The following is a 19795-nucleotide window of genomic DNA, read 5'->3' on the forward strand; positions in this document are numbered from 1 at the left end:
ATTTTGACTTTTTCGTGATACACTCTAATCCACAGTTTACGTCGGATCTTTGTCGAGTTTGGCACAGAGGTTCTTTGATGCTCAGGAATTCACATAAGGAGGGTAAGGAGTTTCGCCAGAAAATCCGTAAAACAGACTGTTTACGTCGAATAATAGTAACAGTGAATGAGTTTTTTCTACTTTAAAGAGTTCAAAATTTAAGTTTTGAGTCATAAAATGACTCTTTTCTACACGTTCACGGGAAAATTTAAATTCTGTTTTTTTGTTTCTTACATTAAAGTCGTATTGTTCAACATACGTCACTTAGTCACAACTTTTATCTTCGAGGTAGACTGTGAAACGAGCTAGTTTCGAAATAAAAAGCTGCCCTATAAAAAAAAACAAATTGGGGAAATCCAAGAACGCATGGCTATTACCTTGCTTGCTTTCAGACAAATTAACTCTTTAAGAAAACAAATTTATGAGGTACTTAGCATTTTACTTCTTTTTAATTTGGCTCCTAATCAAAATCGATAGTTTAGGAGTAAAAAAATAAGACAAAAAATACTTTACATCCGATATGTATCTAAACTTGTGTTTAAATTTCTTTTTCTGTGAAAATATTTTCAATAAATATTGCAGATTCAATCTAAAACAGCTCAGCATACATTCACACGTGTGTGGACGTCAGCATACATTTACACGATGCCATAAAAAAAAAGAAGAGAAAGGAATGCAATAAAAAAAAAATTCTCCAAAGATTCAAACGTTACGTAAAAGCACTTATTTTATACATCAAAGAACTTCACTACTTTCAACTTGAAGAAGAGAAAGGTAGAAGAAAGTTACACATGACGCAAAATCGGAAGAAAAAAAACGCGAAATTAATTCGTTACTGCTTCAAGAACTTCTCGCCAATGATCTTAGCCTTGAAAAAGTAGATAGTTTCGAGGTCAACCATGTTGTTGAATCAATAATGAGCTGACTGGGAGAGTTGGTCAAACTAGATGGGCTGCTTCGATAATAAAGATGAAAACGAATGCATACTTCCTTCTTTTAAGAAAATAATGATTTAAAAATGCTTCAAATTAAAATCGAGTTTCGATTCTGAAAGCAAACTCAATCTAAAAAATGTAAGAGACAAGTGATTTTGGAAAAGACGGTGTTATAACTCAGAAAAGATAACGAACTTCGTCCACAACTAAATAAACGAACGTTGCCGAATGTACATATAACGCCGATTTTGTTGCATAAGCTCGCTCACTCTGGCCATCAATAATTAAGGGGCTGTCCACAAATGTCACGCTTTAAATAGGACAGGGCTCGTGAAACTTTGTCAGTTTGTGACAAAGGGGAGAGAAGGGGTAACAAGAACTGATTCCCCTCCCGTTTTTTAGAATATGTTGATGGAAGATAGCGCACCACGTGAGAAAAGGGGGGGGGGGTAGTGTGACACTTTGTGACAGAAGAGGGGTGAGAAAAATGTTGAAAACGAGTATGATATCATTTACGGATTATGGACAACCCTTAAAATCGAATATTCGTTTTTTCTTTTCATGTGTACCTCGTCAAATGCTAAAGCAACTTTTCGTGAAGTAAAACCAGTAATTAATACAATAACAATATTGAATTCATTTACACCGATATATATCAGTCGTTTCAAACTACTAGGTGCTTCCAAAAGGAAATTAAATCAAGAACGTGCAGGAAAAAGATGTATTAAACTAAATTGCAACAAAAATTCTTCACAGTATAAAGTTGTAAAACAAAGTGAAAAAAAAAAGTGGAAAAAAAAGAAAAAAACCAGTACATTTAGTACTTTACCAAAGCTCCCACTTTTAAACATTTACTTCGTGAAAAATTTCAAAACAATAGTAAATTCGTCTATAAATATTTTCCCGTGAAGTCAAATCCTTTTACATAATTAATCATATTGAAAGTAATGAGAAGCAAAGGGATGTAAGTGCCAAAATAAAAGACGTTTTGATAACCAGCACAAATGGAAGGTAAACCCCTTCTCTGTGTTTGGGCAAGGTATAGTATAATATTCCTGGTAGGTGCTGCTATACAGCATGATTTAGAAATTTTTTTCAATGAAAGCCTACCTAGGACCGCAACTTAAAACGCGTGTTACTGAAAACGTGAAAATGTCCACTTACATCCCTTTGCTTCTCACTGCCTAATATGTAGTTTAAAATTAAAGTACAAAATGTACTTAATACATTTTAAAAACTATTGAGACAATAGAAATATCATGAATTTGCTTCTGATGTCTAGTTAGTATCATGTTAGCATCATGCTCTCAAAAGCAAATTCCTTTCTTTTTTTCATGCGTCTTCCAACTAGGACTTAACCTAGTGTTGAACCTACGTATCTCAGAAGTTTCTTCTTTTACAATTATCATAGGTGCAGCAAACTAATATTTTGGGAGAGTCAAAATTCTCAAGTTGCCAAATGAAATTCTAATTTTGCCGAATAATGAAATACGCTATCATACATAATGTCTAATGAGAAGGAACATTAGGCATCATAAAAACAATTTTGAAAACTTCTGAAAAACAAACAAAACAAAAAAAATAAATAAATAAATAATTTGCAATATTGTCTCCAAATTTGCCGAATAAGAATTTTTTGGGAGGTTGCAATGACTTTCCGTGACCTCTCATCATTAAACCTCTGACAACGATATGTTTTTAAAAAATATTTTGATGCATAATAATAAAATACGTTATCATACATAATGTCTAATGAGAAGGAACATTAGGCATCATAAAAACAATTTTGAAAACTTCTAAAAAACAAACAAAAAAAAAACCAAATAATTTGCAATATTGTCTCCAAATTTGCCGAATAAAAATTTTTTGGGAGGTTGCAATGACTTTCCGTGATCTCTCATCATTAAGCCTCTGACAACGATATGTTTTTAAAAAATATTTTAAGGCATAATAATAAAATACTTTATCATACATAATGTTTAATGAGAAGGAACATTAGGCATCATAAAAACAATTTTGAAAACTTCTGGAAAATAAAAAAAAGAATAAATATTTTGCAATATTGTCTCCAAACTTGCCGAATAAGGTTTTTTGTTAGGTTGCAAAGACTTTCCGTGACCTCTCATCAGGAAGCCCGTGACAATGATATGTTTTTAAAAAATATTTTAAGACATAATAATAATTTTAAGAAGAATCTATAACTCGCTTTCTTATTAAACTGCAATACAGCTTGTTCCCAGACTCACATCCAATTGAATCGAAAACGTTGATATTACTCACCAATTTTCCATATATAGGGGACATGATTATAACCACCAGCTCATACACACCGAATACCAAACCATACTGAGTTGGCGTTGCACCTTTCAATTCCGCCTAAAAGAACAAGAAAATATTCAACTCCATATTCGATTATTCTGCGTAGATTACTAAAATAATCAAGTACTGTAATATTCCCATGATAATATCCCTGTTATTCTTTCCTCTATGGTTTATAACCTCGATCCAGGCGCCGAAAGAATAGAACTCTAATGCTCGTAGTTCGAGGCTATCTAGTTAGTGTTGGTTTCGATTTCGATCTCACAGTTCGATGATGTAGCTTTATGTGTACGTTAGTGGGATTGTGTTGTCCGTAGTAAATAAATAACTATGTGTAAATACACTGTTAAAAATTCAGGAAGATTTTCTGGTAATTGTTACTGTAAAATTGCATCGCCGACGCATCGCTGATTTTTACGGTAATTTATACCGGAGAAATAAGCGATCCCAGCGCCAACTGGTTGCTGTGGCCTACCGAGGAAACCGTAAAATTTTACAGTAACATTTGATTTTTACGGTAATAGTTACTGGCAACATGGATGCCAGTAACAATTACCGTAAATTTTCCGGAAAATTTTTAACAGTGTAGCATCTCTCTACTCCTCACTAATAAAATACACTACAAGTACCAAATGTTTAAAATCAAAGATAATAAAGTACCGAGAGAGAAAAAATGATTTTTATGAAGTAAACTCTTATCAAAAAGTAGGAGCTGCAAAAATCCTGAAAAGGAAAGATAGCCAGGCATTCATTTGAATTCTGAGCTTTCAAGGTTACACAAACATTTCACGCAGTATTAAACGAGTATTATGTGTCCTGGATCAAGAAATACTTTTTAAATATACAGGTTTGTTGTGACTTAAAAATTTCAAACTCCATATCGTGGGGCGAATGCTGCAGGTAGGTATCAGTAATTCTGTTTTTTAATACAACCTCGAGGAAAACTCAACAAATGAATGTTTTTCACGAGTTTTGGGTAGATAAAGACTTGACTTAAATGTTATCCAATTATCATTTTTAGCATTTATTTATTAGAAATGTTTATGTCTTCTTGTGAACAAATTGTTCGACAAAAGTGAAACATTCAATTCTTTCCAAATTTTGCAGTTTCCTAGCTGTAGTACTCAGCCGACGATATGATTCATTTTGTCACCTAGTAATTCCAAGTCACCTAGTAATAGTTGGGGAAGCTCAATGGCACTGCTTCGCGTTTCCACGCTACGAACTCGAGTTCGATTACCGGGCTGGGCACAGTCAACTCAGCCTTTCTTCCCTTCAGTGGGTCTATCAAATGAGCACCAAGCATGCTTGAGAACTAAACCCTGGACGTTCCGCGTTCGGCTGACCACCAAACCGGAACATCTGCCTTGCACCACAAAGCCCTCGGCCAGGTAAACTGAGACGTGCACAGCAGGCCTTTTTCCTCATGGGTTGTTGCATCACTAAGTTCAATTTAGTTATCGTTGAAACGATTTCAAATTCATTCTTTTAATTTTTTCATCTGTTTCAGATCAGTAAGTTGGTTTTTGATAAGAAGACTTCAAAAATCCATTCACAGTACTTCTAATGTGTAAAAACATAAACATAGGAACTGTTTTTTTTTTTTAAAAAGAATGTCCCCAACTGGAAACGAAACAAAATAAACTAAAAGCAATTTTAATTTAAATATTATTTTGGGTAGTTAATTTCAAACTAAAAAATATACACTAATGGCCAAAATATTGTGAGTTTGAGAAATCTAGGTTTTTTGTTTTTATGCAGAGTTTTAGGATCAAGACCACCATGAGGTCATGTCAGAAACTTTATCTTTTTTGGGGCCTGACTTGGATCTGGAGTGGCAGCAAATGTAAACGAGCCTTTATATGCTTAACAGCTAATAGGCCCAGGAAAATAATTGACGTGAACCTCGCCTGAGGTCTTATAACGTCAAAGGGTAACCTTATTCGAGGTTACTCCTTAAGATATCTAAAACCGTTTATTGCAATGTATGAACCTAAAAATTCCTTTATCTTCTCCTGGGAAAAGTGAAATGAGAAACCATTAATGATATTTTTAAGTAAACTGCTGCTGTTGCGTTGCGTATGCAGCTGTACTTCATAATTTTAAACGTAAGCCATTATTTTTTCTAATTTCCTTATTGCTATAAGCTATGTCAAGAAAGCCAAGCAACTACGCTCGTCCCTTTAGTATTTGAACAAACACGACGGTTCGCGGAAAACCCTTCCTTTTTGTGTTTTGTGTGATTGTTTTTAGCGCTAGCAAATACCGAAAGAAAATCTGGTATGATTTGACAGAATTCACCCCCCCTCCCCAACTTCCGGGTTTGAGTTCTTTAAAACTTGTGAAAATACTGAAACGCACTGTTGCATAGATACATAAACTATAATAATGAAGTACAGACTTGATTAATTGTTTTGGTGGAAGGAAAATATGTATTTAAGGTCTATACCAACTATGCGAGAGTTTCCAATTTTTCAAAAAAATAATAAAAAAAAAAAAAACAATTTTGACCTAGCATAAAATTTATAGCTCTGCCGAAGTCGATGGTGACTTTTGACATTTAATTTATAATTAATTATATGATTAGGTCTGTGCAAATTTTCGGCTATGTGTAAATTTTTCCATACTCGAATGTCTGTTTTGACCGGGCTTGGTATTTACCTTTTATTTTTCTAACACAACTCCTTGACCTTACATTTATTTCCAAGATGAAGTGTCACTTGATTTTAAATTTTCAGTTAATAATTTGACTACATTTTTCATGTGTTCGTAACATTTGGTTTCGTTTTCAAAATTCAATTTCAAGGCAAAGTGAGCATTTCAATAGGTTTATACTCTTTTTGTTAAAATATTTTGTGACCTTATACTTTATCACGGTTCCTTATAAGACACACATTATTTTGTTAAAAAGTCATCTCAGAATGTGTGTTACGTCATATACATTCAATGCAAAAATGATAGTATTTTTTCTCCATAACCACAAATGGGTCAAGTGTTCATGGTTAAATGTGGCAATTATGTCAAACCTTTCTTGGGATTGGCAATAAGCAACGCTCTTGAAGAAAGTAAAGATCATTTCTCATAAAATAATGAAAGGAATAAGAAAGAAAACGCTAACGATAACATCTGAAAGTTAATTTAGAGTTAAAAGGTTTTTCTAGTATTAGAAAGGTTAATCTACGATTAAAAAGGACCTTCACAATCCATCGTTTATTTCAAATCAAACTTCAAGTTATTTCGATAAATCAGAATTAACCTTGCCAATAACAGAATATTTGCAATTCTTCCCTTCAAAAACGTTGCACTAAACTCCTAAAATGATTTGTTATCTTCCTTACTTATTTATAGGTTTCAGACCTTTTACGTAGAATTTTTTGCAAATACTTTTATACATATGAAACATCAGATACTCCTGTTATTTATCATAGAGAGCAATATTCTCGGTTCTTAAATCACCAGAAAATGCAATAGCCCACAAACACTGATAACCGATTCAATCATTGTAGCGTTTTTTACAGATTGAAGAATAATACGATCAGTAACGTCATAAACATTTCACTATGAAAACCGTTTTGAATTCAGTTGAAGCTTCTTTTAGAGTTCCTATAATCCCAAAAATTAAAACTAACATTCGCACAGATGTAAGTTTTTTTTTTTCATTGAAACAAACATTTCTTTTCGAGTTTCAATAAACTCAGAAATCAAAATTAACATTCGTACACATATAAGCTTTTTCCATGCTTAACATTTCATTGCGCAATTAGGTTACTCTCTTTTTAAGTCACACATATGAATCAGCACTTTCCTTAATTCAAACCAAAAATATCATTTCCAGTAATCTAGTACAAATGACCATAAATATCAGATTAGTTATCTGATCACAGAATGGTTTTTCGTTCTATCATGCTATGATTAAAATCAAGATTTTCATCGCCTTATCGTGTTTTATCTTTGTCTGATAGGGATTATGGGGTCATCTTATCCTTAATTATTTGCAATTTCATTTCCTTATTCAAAATATTCGCCAAAAACTGAATCATGGATAAAAATAGTTACTTCGATCCTTTTAAAAAAGCAAACATAGCTGTATGTTTAAAGTTTGACAACTGCACTGAAAACATTTTAATATATTAAAACGTATTTTTCTGATTAATAAACTTCTATAATAGCTAATGTCACTTTAAGAATGATACACCTGATTTACATCACAAATAAAATACCCTCTAACCTCAAAATTAACAGTAAAAATATTAGCTTAAATAATTAAGTTTCGTCATCATTAAATATTAAAAGGTTTTAAACTTCTATACACTTTATTTTTAAATGATTTCTTCGCACAACATGTTAAAATGGTTCATTGTTTCAGTGACCATAACGTTTCTAACTAAAAAGAAAACAACTGCAGCAGTTGTCATTTAAACAAGCAAATACATGAAAATCTTGAGCTTCAGTGTCATACAGTCGATATTTCAAGACACTGCTAGTCTAGGTTCAATTTTCTGAAAACAATTTCCTGAAAAAGAAAAACAACGCGGTGAGGGGTGATAAACTTTTGCATGCCCTTCCAATCATTTTATGTATAATTTTATTCCAATACTATGCATGTTTCATAAACTTTCCTTAGAAAACACCCTATAGTGAAATATCACCATGCGTCTTTTCCGCTAAAAGAATTTTATGTATAAATGCCGAAAAGACTTGTGTGCTTAGGGCGATCCTGCGGTTCGAACCACACCGTTTTACCCTAATAATATTTACTTTCAGGTATTTTTATCAGTCGGAGGAATGTCAACACCAACTGCAATTTTGGCAGCCATTTTGAAATGTTGAAGGAGAAATTTGACAAGTTATAGTCAAAAAACGTGGTTACGTCTTCTAAAAAAAAGAGGCTTATTTGTTATAGTGTTATACAGAAGAGACTTTTTTTCCCTAGAATTCTATTATAGCTGAGCCTGCAATAATATTAAGTATCAACTGAAACATTAAAGTCTTCTTTCCATGTAGGTTTTTCATAAAAGGTGTTTTCAATCAAAACATCTAATTTTATACGTAGGGTCTACTTTGTCCCTACATTCAGCCGCGATTACATTCCTTATGCTGTTATTTTACTCGAAAAAGGGTTCAGAATAAATGGAGGAAAAAGGAATTACGTGAGTCATTTCAACTCCAGTCAAGGTTTTTATTTTATTATATCATTATTATTAGTAGTAATTGCTGTTGTGATTAGATGGCATTTAGATGGGATGAGTTCATATTGTGTTGTGAAACCCTCAATGGAATTGACTCATATAATTTTTCGTATGAAATTGTACTTGTACTTATTTAACAATAACTATTTAGTAGTTTAAATATGAGAACTTATTAAAAAAAATCATAGTTTGTTTTAAAGTATTCTGAAAAATTGTTCGAGTCTATATTTTTAGACTACCTTTAGGTCTCGAAAAAAATTTAATCTAGACTGATGAAGAATTTATTTGAACGCTCACTCTCTTATCAGACTACAAGTCACGTCTGTTATCCATAGATCAGTCAAAACTACAACCAATTACCAAACAGCTCCTTACGGAATTTAGAGTCTGTAGTTTCGTCTTTGTCAAGGATCATCAGTCTAGAACTACTACAAAAGAGCTGGAAGTAGAAACCTCTCATACAAGCCGAGATTATTTCACACTGATAGCAAAAGCTCAGAAAACTGGTGTGCGAAATCCATTTAGCTACCAGAGTGAAGATAATCTCCACTTCTGCGATAGCTTTACGGTCTCCGTCTCTGTTACTGATATTCTGTTGTTGTTTCTCGTCTATCATCTGGGTACGGAGTCAGATCAGATCAATGAAACCGTTGACATGGTCTCATACCAGTGGGGGAGAAGAAACCTTTTGCTCCCCCTGAATACGTGAGACTTTTTTAGTCTCCACTGGCTTGTCTGGACAGGCATGTGCTGAACTGCCTGTCTCAAGGAAGAGAAATGGAAAGTGCAGGTCACTGATATTCTAGACAGCTGATCCATAACAACAGTCAAACTTCTGTTTCTGTGTGTTGCAACGAGTCGTTTGGCATTTGGTTGCATTTATTTATGTTTCCTAGCATTTGTATCCCAAACACAGAATTTCTCATTATTCTTCCACTATAACTGATGTCGAAATTTTTAATTGAAAATTACTTTTGCCACAGTTGAAAAATTCATTTAACTCTTTCAATGCCCATTAACGTTAACTGCAAAATATATGAGTAAGATGAATTAAGATTTTAATAAATTGATTTAATCAAGAGAGTTTGAACGAGACAGCTAGAACTAATAAAGTCACTAATAAATTCAGTAAGGGCTTGCACACAAATCAATTGTATTTAGTACTTAACTTTTTATTTTCAGCTTACCCACTTCTTCATATTTTTAGCAAAATAACGCGATCTGTAATGCAGAAACTAATTCTAAAAATACTTTGTTGTTCCTGATAATATTTTTTTTTTTAAATACAAGCACGGAGAGGAAATAAATCGCTTTAATTAAGGTACAATCGCTTTTCAAAAAACCTTTAATTAATTGTCGCTCGAATTAAGATGTAAGATTTAAGTACCAAATATCATGGTTCAAAAGTGGCTGACTGAAACATTTTGAAAAAAGTGCTATTTTCAAGAATGAAATTGCATTCGGATAAATAAGCAGGGTAGGTGGCATGAATTGTTAAGGTACAAAATACAGCTCGAATGATAAATTCTTTTTTTTTTATTAATTAAATTTATTTTGCACTTCACTTTTTCTGTTCACTAACCGTTGGCTAATACTACCAGAGTTTATTATTTACTTTTGTTTTTAGCAGCACAACGTTAGAAAAATCCATATTTTATCTATCGGAAAAGACTTATTTCATTCCGCGCAAACTCTTGTTTTCATTTTTTTTTTAAGGAAAGTATTAGCTTTATTGTTTAACATCCCTATATTAGAAAAAAAACGTAAACTTGGATGCGAATGAACTGTTGCTCTTATCCAAATGATTCATTTGGCGCAAAAATTATTTATTTATATTTCGTATTGTTGCTCCAAATTTAAGTTTAGAAGGAATGTACGTAGTTACCTTTATTTTTCAGTTGAAAACGCATTGTGTACAACGTAAATTCGGATCTGATCTAAGTTTTGCTATTGTATTTTTTTCTCTGTATTCTTACCAGTGGCGTACCTACAGCCAGGGCCGCGCCGTCCTTATGTGCAAGGTCGTGCGAGGCACGACGGCGCCAGAGCCAAAAAGGCGCCGAGCTTTACCGATCAAAAATGCTTCAAATGAAGGGGAAAAAAACTAACCAAAAAGTAAAATGGAATTCTTCATTATATCCAATGGAGCCAGTGAAATTATACTGCTCATTGAAACAATTAATCTGTCTCGTTGAGAATCTAAAAGGAAAAATTATTGACTTGCTGTGTTTAAACATGCTGTTCAAAAGCGCTATTTTTTACACTGAAAACAAGCGACTTTAATTAATGCATACATTAGCATTTTCCTATTTGATGTGGAGCCGTGAATGCTATTTCGGTATGTCTATATTACACAAGATTGAGCATAGAGGAGCAAGAAATTTGCTTATCCCCATTTTAGTTCTTGCGGTGAATATCTTGTATTATAATGTTTTGTATATTTGTGCAATTGTCGTCTTTTTGTGATTTTTTAATTCGTTGTAGTTCCACTTCTTCATGTTATTATACATAAAAAAAAATACGGTAAGCACATTTGCATAGTAGTTGGATGTGCGTAATATTTATACATTGTAGACAATAATTTAGGTTCCGAAAAGTAACTAGTTGACCATAATTACTCGATTCTCCTCCCTCCTTTTTTATCTCTTTAACTATTTGTGCATCAAATAATAATAATAATAAAGCCTTGGAGAGACTATGTATTTGTTTTGGATCAAAAATTCAATGCCTTTTAAAATGGTTCCGTACTTTAGAATTTTTGATTTTGCCGGAAATGGTTTTAGTTTCAGATTTTAAGGGGAAATATCCTCTACACTTCAATTTAGAAACCAATTCAGTACTCTGTTGTCTGTTTTGACAGGCATAACACTTTGAATAATTATTTATCAATTAGAGAGACATTTATAGTGGTGTTAACTTTGATATTTAAAATATTTTCTTTTCCCAATAACGCATTAGCATATCAAAGGCAGGGTTCGTCAAACCGGGCCCAGCCTGAAAAAACCCGCCTGGTTTTTTTTCGGGCAGGCATACTTGAAAAAAAAAACCACTATCTTGATAAAGTGGGTTTTTCACAATTTTCTATATAGTGAAACATTTTCTTCAGAAACAAACTAAATATTGATCGATATGAAATCCAGAAATAGACATCTTGCTTTCTGGACAGTATGTCAAATATTAGAAATTTAATTCGCAAAGTAATAATTATTTCGATCACATACCAAGATTCTTTTTTAATTTTTGGGGTAAAATTCTTTGATTAACTGAAACTGGCTATCTCTTTTTTAACGGCAGCTCAATGCAAGGTTTTCAAGAGAAAAAGTCAGATTCCAAAAGTCACTTTCAATAGCCTCTCTCTTACATCCGCTCATACTCGAAATAACTTCGAGATATGAAGTAAAAACGTACACTGTGTTCCAAAATTAAAAATTTACAGGTTGTTTTTCTTCTTGACCCCAGGAGTTAACTATATTTTGCTTGAACGCTACTGCATAAAGGCGCTCAAAAGACATTTGCACGACGGCGCCGATCAGGCTTGGCGCGGCCCTGCCTACAGCATGGGTGACACCCGGGGGCGGTAATGTGTGGTTTTCAAGAATAGAATTGCCCCTCCCCCCCCCCCCCCACAATCGCAAAAGAAAAAAAATAAATTTTATGTAAACATGAAAACATGGAAATTGTGCAATATTCAGAACAACTACATTTGTGTTTTACGAAATTTTAAGTGGGCTAACGTACAAAAAGCAAATAAAAGTGGGGGGTCCGTGGGTTTACCCCCAGAAAATTTTCAAATTTGTAATCTCGAAATTGCATTTTAGCTTCATATTTTTCAAAAACTTAAATGCCCGTTTTGCGGGTCACCCCCCAGACGGGTGACACCCGGGGCGGACCGCCCCCCCCTCCCCATAGTGACGCCACTGTTTTTACGTCTATACTCATTAGATTGTTTCACACACACTTGAAAGCTATTTTAATTTTGTTTAGCCTTTGCTTTTTTTTAGTTAGAATTGATTATCATCTTAAATTGTTAATAAGTCGTTTGGAACAATTTAGTTGATAACTAAAAGCAGTGTCTGAAGACTTTCAAAAGAACTCGTCAATAGAACATCTGAAAAACCGTGGAAAGACGAATTTTGTATGTCATCTCAAAATGGCCCAGAGTAAGATGGTGGCTGAGTTCAGGCTTGTCACTGGTCATGGATTATATACTTCATATTGCATCTATACCGTTTCAACACAGCTCTTCATTTTTTCTGCAGAGTCTGCAATTTGGGACAGGTCATGAATGGTAAAGGCATGATCAATTAATTGCCTTGCATTGACTTAGTTTTCTCTTGTAGATGATTAGTGAGAGGCCTGGGGGAGTTTTGGATTCATTAACTGATTCACAACAGCTTCTTTTTTGTGTGTCTGTACTTCCTTTGTATAAAGGCCAGTTTGCTGTAGTTGTCATTTAAAAAATCAGTGCGATTGGAAGTAAACAATATATGAGCCTTTTTATGTTCCTTTGTGTGCATTATCGAAGCAACATTTTATTTTATAAGTTCAGCGAAGTGAAAGTTAATTTATTTTTTGTCTTTTAAACGTAACATAAAAGTTTCAAAACTTATTTCATTTTTTAAATTGAAGTAAATCGCTAAATTTATCTACCGGTATTATTACATAAATTTGCATAAAGTTTTTTTTTTCTTTTGAAAATCATGTAGCAACATCATGTATATTACTTCCAAAAGGTATTTTCGTTTTTTGTGGCAACCCCATTACTTTATGAATAATCCGCAGCAGTTATTCTTGGTATGCCGCAAAAATTTTTATTTGTGTATTGTATTTTTATTAGTGTTTTGCAACAAAAAAAAGTACAAAAACTGAAAGGGGCTATTTACAAGTTGCTTAATTCTTTATTTTCCACCGTTATTTATGGCAGGTTAAAAACTTTTCACGCTAAAGAAGTTTTTTTCCCCCAGTCCCCCAAAAAACTTCTTTAGCAGATATCACTACCAATCTTATCCTAAAATTTTTAGAAAAAATCCAAAATGAATCCCACCCCAATTCTAGTGGCATAATTTACACGACTCCAATTCCCTGTGAGAACCTCTGCCTCTTCGTAGTTTTTCCTGAAATTTACTTCAATTATTACAATACATTGATTTACGAGTTAATAGTTTTGACTTACCTCTTGGGGAAAAAAAGGTGCTTGTAGGGACACAGAAGCAGCCATCCAAAAATTGGCGTATACTAAGGAAACTAAAATGTAAATCTTCCTCATATTCCGAGGAGGAGCAGGAGGAGCAGGGCATTCTTCTATGGATTCGTGACATGATTTTGGCTCTTCACCTTCGAGCCTTTTCTCCGGCTGCTCTACATCATATGATTGCGTCATTCGGAAAACTGAACACAAAACTTACCTACAAAAAAATAATTACTTTTTACTACCTTTTTAAAGAGAAGACCATGCTCGATCACATACGTACGATATGACAATAAAAAGGAGGTTTACCCCCCCCCCCCCACTCCTCCCCGTTTTGGCTCCATTTCATTTACAGTACAGCACTGGAGACATCATTAAAATAACTGTAATGCAATGAGCTTGCGAACAATACTATCAATGCGTCAAGCTGCACAAATGAACTAGCTTATAAATTATGACTGTTGTAAATTTCACATAGCCCAAAAAAGGAAAAATATGTAACAGAAGAGTGCAAAATAATAAATAAATTTGTACATAAATATCGAAATCAATTATTCATAAATAATAACATAAATAGCAGTAAAGTTAGTTATGCGTTGTTACAATTTATTTTTTAAAATTAATTTATTGGGAACGATGATTTTTTTAATTGCATTAACAATAATGTTCAATAAATGATAAAGTTATTAATAAAATAAACGAGAAATAGGGAAGAACTCTGGATTCAATCCCGAAAATAGAAATATTTAAATGCCCATCAAAAACAAATGCAATCAAAACCATTGCACGAAAATTGTGGTTATGAGGGAAAATTTTTTTTAAACTATTTATAAAATTTTACGTAATATTTTTATTCATATTTCACGATCGATCAATCTCTTTTTCTCTCTGTTCACCGAAAAATGCGTATGGAAAAAAAAGTTGTTTATACCAATCCATGTTTTTCAATGAAAAATAAAAAGGACACACATAAAAATGCATTTCGTAATCTGTACGAATCGCGGAACTCATTTTTTTAATCATTCGAGAAGATAAACAACCTTGAAGAATACAGTCGAGCCCCCGACTTGCCTCCTGGCTACATGACTTTTCTTTACCTTTCAAGGATAGTTGGTCTATGAAAAAGAGGTCTGTTTCAAGGACACTATCACCCGTTTCATTGCGTGATCAGGATTCGCTTCGTAGTATTAATGGAGCGAATAAATACAGTTGAAATATTGTCCCATCTAACGCCGTAAATTACATCCATTAATTGAAGTTAATTAACCAGAAACATCCCCTATACCCTTTGGAGGTTTGGTGTCTAAACAGTAAGCAGACAAACAATAAAAATGGATGCGGAAATTCGTTACAGCTAAAAGAAATATTTTACGGTAACTTCTTCTTCTTCATCAGCACAACAGCCTGGTGCAGGCCAAGGCTTTCTCCGTCTGCTTCCTCCAGGCGGTACGACACGTTGCCAGGTTTCTCCACCTATTCATTCCCAAAATTTTAAGGTCCTTCTCAACACTATCCAGCCACCTTGTTGCTGGTCTTCCCCTTCTCCTTGTACCCTCAATCCTTGAAAAAGCTTTTTAACCGGGTCCAGATCTGCACGCCTAAATACATGCCCCAGCCATCTGATTCTATTGGCTTTAATTACTCTTAAGATGTTGGGTTGTCGGTTTTTACGGTATACTTCAAAGTTGTATAAACTTCTACAAGTGTCATTTTCTTTTACTGCTCCAAAAATTGCCCGAAGGATCTTTCCTTCAAAAATGAGAAGTCTATTTTCCTCTGTTTTATTAATTGCCCATGTCTCACTACCGTATAAAATGATTTACGGTAACACTCTTAGAAATTATTGAAACCACTTGATACATCCAGATCCAGGACTAATACAAGCATAATTGAGGTAGTGAGAAGCAAAGGGATGTAAGTGGCAAAATTAAAATTCGGTGATTAACAGTACACATGGTAGGGGAACCTCTCCTTCGTCTTGGGGCAAGAGGTACTTGTAGCCCTGGTAGGTGCTGCTGTACAGCAAGAATTTAAAAAAAAAAATCAATGAAAGCCTACCTAGGATGTTATCTTTAAACGCGTTTCACTCAAAACTTGAAAATGTCCACTTACATCCCTTTGCTTCTCGCTGCCTCATGTGGGAGCTATTTCGTGTGGAATTCATGTGGTCGTATTCATGTGGGAATTATTTTGGAAAAAAAATTTCAATAAAAGCCTACCTAGGATCTGATCCTTAAACGCGTTTTACTCGAAACTTAAAATACTCCATTTGCACCCCTTTGCTTCTCACTGCCTCAATTGATCATTATTGTGAAACAAATGCAGAGAATAAATTTGCTAATGATTCTTTTTTTCTCCTTTTACTTCCTTTTACAAAAAAAGGAGTAGTGTATTCGCGAAAAAAGTTTCACTCAAAAATCGACCTCACTTTCCATTTTGCTCACCCCCGAATAAATGTTGAGATTTTTTTTCGACTCGACCATACGTGGATAAGCGCCTAAGAACGTATAGACACGCGAAATATCAATTTCGACGATTCCGGAGTTGGTTACAACGAGTTTTCTCGTGACGTCTGTATGTACATATGCATGTCGCATAACTCAAGAATGGTATGTCCTAGAAAGTTGAAATTTAGTACGTAGACTCCTAGTGGGTTCTAGTTGTGCACCTCCTCTTTTGGTTGCATTCGGGTGTTTTAAAGGTAGTCTTTTGCCCCTTTTTAGGGGGAAATCATTGTTAATTTCGATGTAAACTCAAGTGGTGTTACAATTTGGCGGACACTTGGCAATATATCGCCAGTCTTTTGGTCGCCAAGTTATTTCGCCAACTTGGCGACAAATTTGGCGATGTTTTTTTTTAATCTGGTTTTAATTTGGGCACTGTTCGTGGTATTTAGGGAGTAAACTATTGAATCACATTAAAATTACCAGTAATGGCAAAATAACATTAAATCGGAGTAAAAGGAAGTCACGTGAGGCACACATCAGCTCGTTTATTTTTTTCATTACTTTCTTCTCATGTTTTCTGAACATTCACGAAACACCGTTTCAGTCCCTGCACTTATATGCATCAGTTCTGTATTATACTAGTGGTACCCACACAGCTTTGAACGTAGTTGAAAATTAGAAGGTCATTTGGTTTGCCTGTATATTTACAAATAATCGATGACGAATTTCTCGCCAATTTGCTATGTTCGTTTTCTCGCCAATATTACGGTTCCACGTTATGATAATTTCGTGATTTACTTTTCCACGTTGTGATTATTTGCTCGGTAAAATTTTCTTAAAATTGGAATAGAAAAAGAACAAAATCGAATTTTCGAAAAATTGCTTCGAGGTGCACATCCCTATGCTACAAACTAACTTTGCGCCAAATGTCATGAAAATCGGTCGAACGGCCTAGGCGCTGTGCGCGTCACAGACATCCAGACAGACATTCAGCTTTTTTATTAGTAAAGATAATATCATCTTTAAATAAGCCCTTCTTTCCAGAGTTCACGTTTCACGAACCACCTGTCTATTTGTCGTTTGCTTTTGCCTAATCTTACACGAACCCTATTCAATATAGCGTTACGGCTGATTAAGACGTTTGCCAGTATATGTTTATGACACAAGTTTAAATACATCTCCCGCTTTCATTATGCAAAGAAATGATTGAAAGTGTTTCTCCCTCTGCTGGAGGGGGGGGTTCCCCTCTTTACTGGAAGTTATTGAGAAATGTTGTTTACATATGGGTAGTGGAATGTGGGGAAAAGTAAACGAGTTAAGATAATTTACATTTTAGAAATGAACAAATAGAAAATACATTTTGAGAATTACAGTACAAACAATTAATTTTATAATGACAATGTATTTTATAGTGGAACTTGTATTGGAACATTTTTAATTTTTGCATGTAAATGTGTACCGTCAAATTAAGATATAGTGAAACCTGTGTAAGTTGACCACTTGCGGTGCACTACTTTAGTGGTCAACGTAAACAGGTAGTCAACTTACAAAGGTTGATTTACATAATAAGGACTAATTCTGTGCCTGAAAAAAGCAGTCAACTTAGACAAGTGGTCAACTTACAAGGGTGGTCAACTTCACAGGTTTTACTGTATCTTTTTTCCCTGTACATTGGACAAAGTGATGAATAAAATATTTTCCAATGAAGTATTTTTATTGCTCAGATAGTTTTCCTCAAATGAATAAATAAATGAGTTAATAAATCATAAATTTTCTCAAATGTGTTTCTTGTGGGAATGGCATCACTTCTTCAATACTTTATGAAACTTCATCAATAAAGCATGTTAAAAAAAAACAATTCAACACCTTTCGATAGAAAACCATGATACAATCCAGAATTTGGTTGTTTTGTCAACAAAAAAATGATAGATTCTGTTTTTTCTTAATACGCATTGCGGCAATGCATAGCATTCCAAAACAGAGGCTCAGTTGATTAGAGAGTTGGGCTAGTGTGCTAGTAATGTGATGGTTGCGAAGTGGAATCCCCAACTGCCAAAAAATACCGTTTTTATAACTTATTTTGTTCAGCTGAACTCAGACCCAAATTTCGCTGCATGCGTAACATTAGCGCTGTGCAGTTCCGTCGGTGTTAAAATCAGGAAACAAGACATTAATTTTAGAATGATAAATCTCAGTACTTTGAAAAATATTCTAACAAAGTAGAGGCATCAATTTCAATTTATTTTGTTGCTATATTACGCATTACTTTAGGCCTTTAAGGTATAGCAACCCGAGATGGAGGCTCATTTGACGGAGGACTAAATTGGTATTGTGCGCTCTATTAATAGCTCAAAGGGGCATGGGGTCGATCCTCCCATCTGTCAGAAAATGTTGTTTTTGAACAATTATCCTTCCTTACACATTCTAATGGCAGGGGTCCGCCCTAAATATTGGTCTATGAAAGGGGTCCGCTGGCAATAAAGTTTTGGGGAGCCCTGCTCTAACATTTTACTGCAAAAATGAGAAATTGGAAAAGGCCAGAGTCCGAGCAAATTTTTAAAATCCCAAGGATCTATGAGCAATTTTTTGGCTCCACTCTACACACCCATGACATATTTTCAGAGCGTCATTTTGTGAACAGATTAATTTTTTATTACAAAATACATTAATTATATACCTTAAAAAATAAACTAAAAGTTCAAATAAAGAAAACCTTACTTAGAAAGATTCAAAAGATATATTTCTTCTGAAATTTCAAAAAATCAAAAATAATAATAAGAAGAAAATAATCTAGAATTTCACAGATATTGTAGAATGCTTTGAAATACATTAGATATACATGGTGTCTGAAGAATCCTTGACACATTTTAAAAATTCAAGGAAAAAAAAACAATTGTCGTATAAATATGTGGTTACCATAATACTACACAGGTTCAATCATTTTATTTTTATCAGATCGTTAAAAAACGAAAAATATGGAAAAGAAAAAAGTAGTTATGGGTCAGTCTCCAGAATGTGTAACTTTTGAACGATTTTTTTTTCACTCATTCTGAAGCTGCTAGTCAATGTATTTTTATTAATCGCCCAGGGTTTGAGTTACCTTTAAAAAGGGGTTACCTAAACTTCAGTTAAGGCTCGACCTTCATGAAAATGCCTCGCTCTTTCTCATCGTCTTGGTTCTCCCTATCGTCACAAACGCTTGCTCTCGACAGTGTTTTTCTTAACGGAGAACCACACAGATAGTAAAATAATGAAAAACTAAAACAGAGAGTAATCAAAAAGTCTAGTAACACATTTTTTTTGGTGCAAAACTTATTTTCCCTCTTCCTCCCGTCAACGGTATACGTCTTAAAGTCTGCAGAAAGTTTAAGAAAAGCGACAAATTTAAAGACTTAACGAGAAATGGAAGGTACCAAGCGATTTCACCATTGATAAAATGGACGGAGTGAAGATTCATTCCTAAAGCCAAAATCCCAAGTCACGTTATAGATTTTAAAGTAAAGCATTGGAAGAAATCAGGTTCATTTCACTTGTTTCGCGCAAAGCGTCCCAACCATTCGCAGCTGTTGAGTCACGTGACTTGGATTCCTAGGGTCAACCTTTGCTCAGCCAATGACTGGACTTGCTCCGTCCATTTAATTCCTGCTCTAAGGATTCCCCCTCTGCATGTGATAGGAC

At 34.1% G+C, this 19795-nt stretch overlaps 1 protein-coding gene across 2 annotated transcripts in view; it reads right to left on the reverse strand.

Annotated features, from left to right (window-relative positions):
* LOC129218582 (MFS-type transporter SLC18B1-like) overlaps positions 1–19795 on the reverse strand; it is a 75748-nt gene that overhangs the window by 23337 nt on the left and 32616 nt on the right. For both annotated transcript variants that reach the window (XM_054852894.1, XM_054852895.1), the window contains exons 2-3: positions 13656–13887; positions 3255–3350 (exon numbers count right to left, since the gene is read on the reverse strand). In XM_054852894.1, coding sequence (XP_054708869.1) covers positions 3255–3350; positions 13656–13862 — 303 coding nt within the window. In that variant the 5' untranslated portion in view covers positions 13863–13887. The remainder of the gene's footprint in view (positions 1–3254; positions 3351–13655; positions 13888–19795) is intronic.

This window comes from Uloborus diversus, chromosome 3, assembly GCF_026930045.1.
Source record: "Uloborus diversus isolate 005 chromosome 3, Udiv.v.3.1, whole genome shotgun sequence".
Lineage (NCBI taxonomy): Eukaryota > Metazoa > Arthropoda > Arachnida > Araneae > Uloboridae > Uloborus > Uloborus diversus.